Below are 6,826 nucleotides of genomic sequence, written 5' to 3' on the forward strand. Positions count from 1 at the left end.
CATTTAAGTCATTTAGTGTGCTCTGTATCCATGTGTGTGTGTGTGTGTGTGTGTGTGTGTGTGTGTGTGTGTGTGTGTGTGTGTGTGTGTGTGTGTGTGTGTGTGTGTGTGTGTGTGTGTGTGTGTGTGTGTGTGTGTGTGTGTGTGTGTGTGCGTGTGTGTGTGTTCGCTGCGTTCTATCAGCTGGGTACCAGGAGCACCATGTCCGCCACACAGGGGTTCAGATCCAGCTGGGATGAAACAGACACATAGCAGCATCCTATAACACTTCCATAAGAGAGAAACAGCTGTTTATGGCTGAGGAAAACACCCAAATACACTCCACTGATTGTCCTGGGATAGCCACCAACTTATTGTGAGGTTTTGAATCTGTCTTCTATAGAACTACTAACAGCATGACCCCTTAGCAGCAACCCCATCCTCTATAAAATAAACATTGAAAATTGCCCCCAGATTTCCTGTGTAGGGAGGGTTTGTCACTATTCTGAATGTCTGGATGTGGTTACGTGTCACTTAGTGATTATAGGACTTATAGGACACTAAATATGTGAAACATATCCTTCATGTTCCTCTCCGTTGAGGACTGAGCAGCAAGCTACCCCATCCTCAACATCCTCTAACTGATCCTTACCCCATACTCAACATCCTCTAACTGATCCTTACCCCCATCCTCAACATCCTCTAACTGATCCTTACCCCCATCCTCAACATCCTCTCACTGATCCTTACCCCCATCCTCAACATCCTCTCACTGATTCTTACCCCCATCCTCTCACTGATCCTTACCCCATCCTCTAACTGATCCTTACCCCGATCCTCAACATCCTCTCACTGATCCTTACCCCCCATCCTCAACATCCTCTCACTGATTCTTACCCCCATCCTCTCACTGATCCTTACCCCCATCCTCTAACTGATCCTTACCCCATCCTCTAACTGATCCTTACCCCCATCCTCAACATCCTCTAACTGATCCTTACCCCCATCCTCAACATCCTCTAACTGATCCTTACCTCCATACTCAACATCCTCTAACTGATCCTTACCCCCATACTCAACATCCTCTAACTGATCTTTACCACATCCTCAACATCCTCTAACTGATCCTTACCCCCATCCTCAACATCCTCTAACTGATCCTCACCCCCATCCTCAACATCCTCTAACTGATCCTTACCCCCATCCTCAACATCCTCTAACTGATCCTCACCCCCATCCTCAACATCCTCTCACTGATCCTTACCCCCATCCTCAACATCCTCTCACTGATCCTTACCCCCATCCTCAACATCCTCTCACTGATCCTTACCCCCCCATCCTCAACATCCTCTCACTGATCCTTACCCCCATCCTAAACATCCTCTAACTGATCCTTACCCCTATCCTCAACATCCTCTAACTGATCCTTACCCCCATCCTCAACATCCTCTCGCTGATCCTTACCCCCATCCTCAACATCCGCTAACTGATCCTTACCCCCATCCTCTAACTGATCCTTACCCCCATCCTCAATATCCTCTAACTGATCCTTACCCCATCCTCAACATCCTCTAACTGAACCTTACCCCCATCCTCTAACTGATCCTTACCCCATCCTCTAACTGATCCTTACCCCCATCCTCAACATCCTCTAACTGATCCTTACCCCCATCCTCAACATCCTCTAACTGATCCTCACCCCATCCTCTAACTGATCCTTACCCCATCCTCTAACTGATCCTTACCCCCCCATCCTCAACATCCTCTAACTGATCCTTACCCCCATCCTCAACATCCTCTAACTGAACCTTACCCCCATCCTCAACATCCTCTAACTGAACCTTACCCCATCCTCAACATCCTCTCACTGATCCTTACCCCATCCTCTAACTGATCCTTACCTCCATCCTCAACATCCTCTAACTGAACCTTACCCCCATCCTCAACATCCTCTAACTGATCCTTACCCCCATCCTCCACATCCTCTAACTGATCCTTACCCCCATCCTCAACATCCTCAAACTGATCCTCCCCCATCCTCAACATCCTCAAACTGATCCTTACCCCATCCTCAACATCCTCGAACTGATCCTCCCCCATCCTCAACATCCTCGAACTGATCCTTACCCCCATCCTCAACATCCTCAAACTGATCCTTACCCCCATCCTCAACATCCTCTAACTGATCCTCCCCATCCTCTAACTGATCCTTACCCCATCCTCTAACTGATCCTTACCCCCATCCTCAACATCCTCAAACTGATCCTTACCCCCATCCTCAACATCCTCAACTGATCCTTACCCCATCCTCTAACTGATCCTTACCCCATCCTCAACATCCTCTAACTGATCCTTACCCCCATCCTCAACATCCTCTAACTGATCCTTACCCCCATCCTCTAACTGATCCTTACCCCATCCTCAACATCCTCTAACTGATCCTTACCCCATCCTCAACATCCTCTAACTGATCCTTACCCCCATCCTCAACATCAACATCCAACCAAACACAGTGTTTTTATGATCAGCCCTCTTACGCCAGCTTTGCAGTAGCTATAGTGAGAAACCCTGGTCTGGGTGGGTCTGAAATGACACAATATTCCCTATATCGTGCACTTATACAGAGCACTCTGGTCAAAAGTAGTGCACGATATAGGGAATAGGGTGTGTGGCAGGGCAGGAGGACGATGAATGGATGTTGATCCAGCTTCTTCCAGATACCACATTCCTTCCTGTGTGCGGGTGTGTGTGTGGTGGCTTCCTCTGGGCTTGTGGAAAAGACCTCCCAAGAGTCCCAGCCACTTTAGACATGAAAAACTAAATTCCCCGGATTCTTTGGCAGCGGGGCTTTGTTACATGTGGGTAGCCCTTTAGTTTCCACAGCTGCTCACGTGCCCCGGTCGCTCACCTTGATGTAAGCCTAAACCCCTCACCACTAAGCTGTTACAGAGATAGGGGAGGTGGGAGGGAGAGAGAGATGGAGGGAGAGAGGGATGAAGGGAGGTTGGGATGGAGAGAGTGAAAGAGAGAGGCGTTTTCCTACACATGATTTCAATTTAAGGTGTTGGCATGGTTTTCTAGGTTTCTGCTTTCTCTGGAACTCTGGTCTGTCTCGAGTGAAGTAACTTCGTCGTCAAACTCAAACACAACGTATTGCTGCAGTCAGCATAACGTTTGCATCTCTTCTGTTGATGTTCTTCCAGTGTGTATTATCTTGATCCTAATGACTGTGTCCGGCGCTGTTGAGAAATGGTCTCTCATCACCAAAACATCTTCATCTCTATCACTATTGGATTTCCTGTGTGACTTTGAGGCAAAATCTGTCAATATCTGGTTTGGACAGGTTTGGTTGGCCCATAGGATGCTCAATGTATCCATGTGTGTTTTTTCACTGTCTCAATCTCTTAAATCCACAGCTGGAGTGTTAGTTCTCTGTGTATTGTGTGAGTTGTAGTTCTCTGTGTATTGTGTGAGTTGTAGTTCTATGTGTATTGTGTGGGTTGTAATTCTCTGTGTATTGTGTGAGTTGTAGTTTTCTGTGTATTGTGTGAGTTGTAGTTTTCTGTGTATTGTTTGAGTTGTAGTTCTCTGTGTATTGTGTGGGTTGTAGTTCTCTGTGTATTGTGTGAGTTGTAGTTCTCTGTGTATTGTGTGAGTTGTAGTTCTCTGTGTATTGTGTGAGTTGTAGTTTTCTGTGTATTGTGTGAGTTGTAGTTCTCTGTGTATTGTGTGAGTTGTAGTTTTCTGTGTATTGTGTGAGTTGTAGTTCTCTGTGTATTGTGTGAGTTGTAGTTCTATGTGTATTGTGTGGGTTGTAATTCTCTGTGTATTGTGTGAGTTGTAGTTTTCTGTGTATTGTGTGAGTTGTAGTTTTCTGTGTATTGTGTGAGTTGTAGTTCTATGTGTATTGTGTGGGTTGTAATTCTCTGTGTATTGTGTGAGTTGTAGTTCTATGTGTATTGTGTGGGTTGTAGATTTCTGTGTATTGTGTGAGTTGTAGTTCTATGTGTATTGTTTGAGTTGTAGTTCTATGTGTATTGTGTGAGTTGTAGTTCTCTGTGTATTGTGTGAGTTGTAGTTCTATGTGTATTGTTTGAGTTGTAGTTCTATGTGTATTGTGTGAGTTGTAGTTCTATGTGTATTGTGTGAGTTGTAGTTCTCTGTGTATTGTGTTGAGTTCTCTGTGTATTGTTGTTGTAGTTCTATGTGTATTGTGTGAGTTGTAGTTCTATGTGTATTGTGTGAGTTGTAGTTCTCTGTGTATTGTGTGAGTTGTAGTTGTCCGTGTGCTGACCTGTGCTTTGTTCTGTTGTTTCAGGGTCTCCATACTACGACAACGTGAGGCCTCTCTCCTACCCAGACTCAGACGCTGTCCTTATCTGTTTTGACGTCAGCCGTCCTGACACACTCGACAGCGTAATAAAGAAGGTGTGTACCACAGGAGGTTGGTGGCATCTTAATTGGGGAGGGAAGGCTCGTGATAATGGTTGGAGTGGAATCAGTGGAATGCTATCAAATACATCAAACACATGGTTTCCATGGTTTCCAGGTGTTGATACCATTCTATTGGCTCAGTTCCAGACATTATTATGGTCCGTCCTCCACTCGTGTGTAGCTACCATTAGTCAACCTCTACAGCCTGTAGAATATGGACCTTCATGTGTTTTTCTTTTACCTCACTTGAAAGAAACTACATGTCCAGTTTTCATTCAATGAATTCATTTTAATATCCTTTTCACTTGACCTCCCCAGAACGCTTTCCCAGTCATTTCCAGTTTTTCCCAGTCATTTCCAGTTTTTCCCAGTCATTTCCTGTTTTTTCCACTTAGCCCACTTAAACATCTAGAGAGTTGAGGTACAGACAGAGGTCGTCATGGTTTAGGGGACATTAGGGTGAGAGGAGGGCAGGGAAAGGGAGTGCTTTTAGTGTCCTCTGATGTGACTCTGCTATAGAAAAAAAAAAACATGAGAAGGTTCCGTTCCAAAACAGAGTTCCTTCCTTCCTCTTGGCCAGTTCAAACAATCACCTGTCTGTACAATACTGAATATGATCCCTCAATGTCCAGCCAGTCAGTCAGCCAGCCAGCCAGCCAGTCAGCCAAACACTCCTTGTTCTCCAGACTGCATTAGTAGCAGATTATATCCACTGATTAAAGGCCATTGATCCCAGAGTGTTTATTGTGTTTGAGAGGAAACGTGAAGGATTATCTCTGGCCTTAAAGCCTCCGATACTGCATTCCTTCCTGGGTTTAACGCCGTGTGATGCAGCATGGGGACTGGAAACAGGAAGTGGCTTTGTCCTTCAGAAGGAGAGGGCTCAGGTTCTGTCTGAAAAAAAGTGTACAAGTTGTCCAATACTTGATACCTCCAGTCCTTGATTCCTCAATTACTCTATCTCAAAGTCCATTGGAGGAGAGGCTCCAAGGTCCCTCCTCTTGTACCTCCTCCTCCAATGAGCTTTGAGAGGGAGGCGAGGAATCAAGGACAGGAGGAGGCAAGTATTTGATGGTTAGTCTGAACTAGCTCCCATTCTGTCTGGTCCTGTCCTCCCAGTCTCAATGACTTTCTCTGTCCTCCACAGTGGAAAGGGGAGATCCAGGAGTTCTGTCCCAACACCAAGATGCTCCTGGTGGGCTGCAAATCGGACCTGCGCACCGACCTCTCCACTCTGGTGGAGCTGTCCAATCACAGACAGATGCCTGTGTCATATGATCAGGTACGGTGGTTGTAGAGTGCATTTTCTTCCGATTTTTGGGTCAATTCCATTTCAATTCAGTCAATTCAGGAAGTAAACTGAAATTCCAATTCCAATGCGTTTTCTTTCTACAGGGTTCCAACATGGCCAAGCAGATCTCAGCCCCCTACATCGAGTGCTCAGCCCAGCAGTCAGAGAACAGCGTCAGGGACATTTTCCACGTGGCCACATTGGCCTGCGTCAACAAGAACAACAAGAACGTCAAACGCAACAAATCTACCAGAGGCAACAAAAGGATCTCGCACATGCCCACTAGGCCCGACCTCGCGGCGGTAGCGTCAGACCTGCGGAAGGACAAAGCAAAGAGTTGCTGTGTCATGTGACCTGGTGGGCAGGGTCACGACCCTCGGGAGTGGGTTTGCAGGCTGGGATTGAAGCATGCAGTGAGGACAGGGGTTAAAGGTCAGAGCATAGTGCATTTTGGAACATTAGAGGGTGAGGCCCTTCCCTTCCTGCACTTTAAAGCCCTTGGCCTGCTGTCCTGGGTGGAGTTTTGTATATGCATCATACAATGTAAATGTAGATGAAATCCACCGTATCAATGACAACACAATAGTCTTTCAGTGTAGCCTGTCTATCTACCATCCATCTCCCTTACATATCTTTTACCAGAAGAGGAAGCTATCTCTGCTTTGGGCCAATTAGCTGCCTTCCTTCCGGCGGCTTCCCGGGAGGTAGTAACACTGTTTCCTCTTAGAGCTGGACGAGGAAGTTGTCATGGCCTTTCACAGGAAATTACCATTTCCACAGGAAGTGATGTCACGTAGGAAAAGTTGAACGAGTCCCGGACGTTTTTCTAAGGACTTCAGAAAGGATGTCCACGCAGTACATGATGATTGGCTCACCCCGTCTGTACAGCTGACTCCATCACCATGAGAGACTGCAGTGGTGCACTCTGGAACGCTGAAGACGAGCGGCCATCTTGCACTGGATCAAAGACCTGGAAGTGACATGACACAGGGCACGCAGCACATCCCTGTGGTTTCCATCAGCTTGTTTGTTTCTCTTCCCCGTTCTTGTGGTTGCAAGTCAAGTGTTTCCTGACCTAATAGTCCCGTTGTTCCAGTCATGTCTTTCCTGTATTTTGTAGAA

At 46.4% G+C, this 6,826-nt stretch overlaps 1 protein-coding gene across 1 annotated transcript; it reads left to right on the forward strand.

Annotated features, from left to right (window-relative positions):
- The first annotated feature begins 3,202 nt into the window (after positions 1 to 3,202).
- LOC124020507 (rho-related GTP-binding protein RhoE-like) lies at positions 3,203 to 6,576 on the forward strand. The gene is made up of 5 exons (XM_046335748.1): positions 3,203 to 3,322; positions 4,180 to 4,194; positions 4,279 to 4,407; positions 5,561 to 5,695; positions 5,809 to 6,576. The coding sequence occupies exons 1-5, from the start codon at positions 3,203 to 3,205 to the stop codon at positions 6,055 to 6,057; spliced, it is 648 nt and encodes a 215-aa protein (XP_046191704.1). The 3' UTR covers positions 6,058 to 6,576.
- Positions 6,577 to 6,826: the final 250 nt, after the last annotated feature.

The sequence above is a fragment of the Oncorhynchus gorbuscha genome, unplaced genomic scaffold, assembly GCF_021184085.1.
Source record: "Oncorhynchus gorbuscha isolate QuinsamMale2020 ecotype Even-year unplaced genomic scaffold, OgorEven_v1.0 Un_scaffold_843, whole genome shotgun sequence".
Classification (NCBI taxonomy): Eukaryota; Metazoa; Chordata; class Actinopteri; order Salmoniformes; family Salmonidae; genus Oncorhynchus; species Oncorhynchus gorbuscha.

Coding starts and splice junctions, on each gene's coding strand:
- LOC124020507 (XM_046335748.1), top strand. CDS start 3,203: ATGACTGTGTCCGGCGCTGTTGAGAAATGGTCTCTCATCACCAAAACA. Junction 4,408..5,560: donor TCGACAGCGTAATAAAGAAG/GTGTGTACCACA, acceptor TGTCCTCCACAG/TGGAAAGGGGAGATCCAGGA. Junction 5,696..5,808: donor TGCCTGTGTCATATGATCAG/GTACGGTGGTTG, acceptor TTCTTTCTACAG/GGTTCCAACATGGCCAAGCA.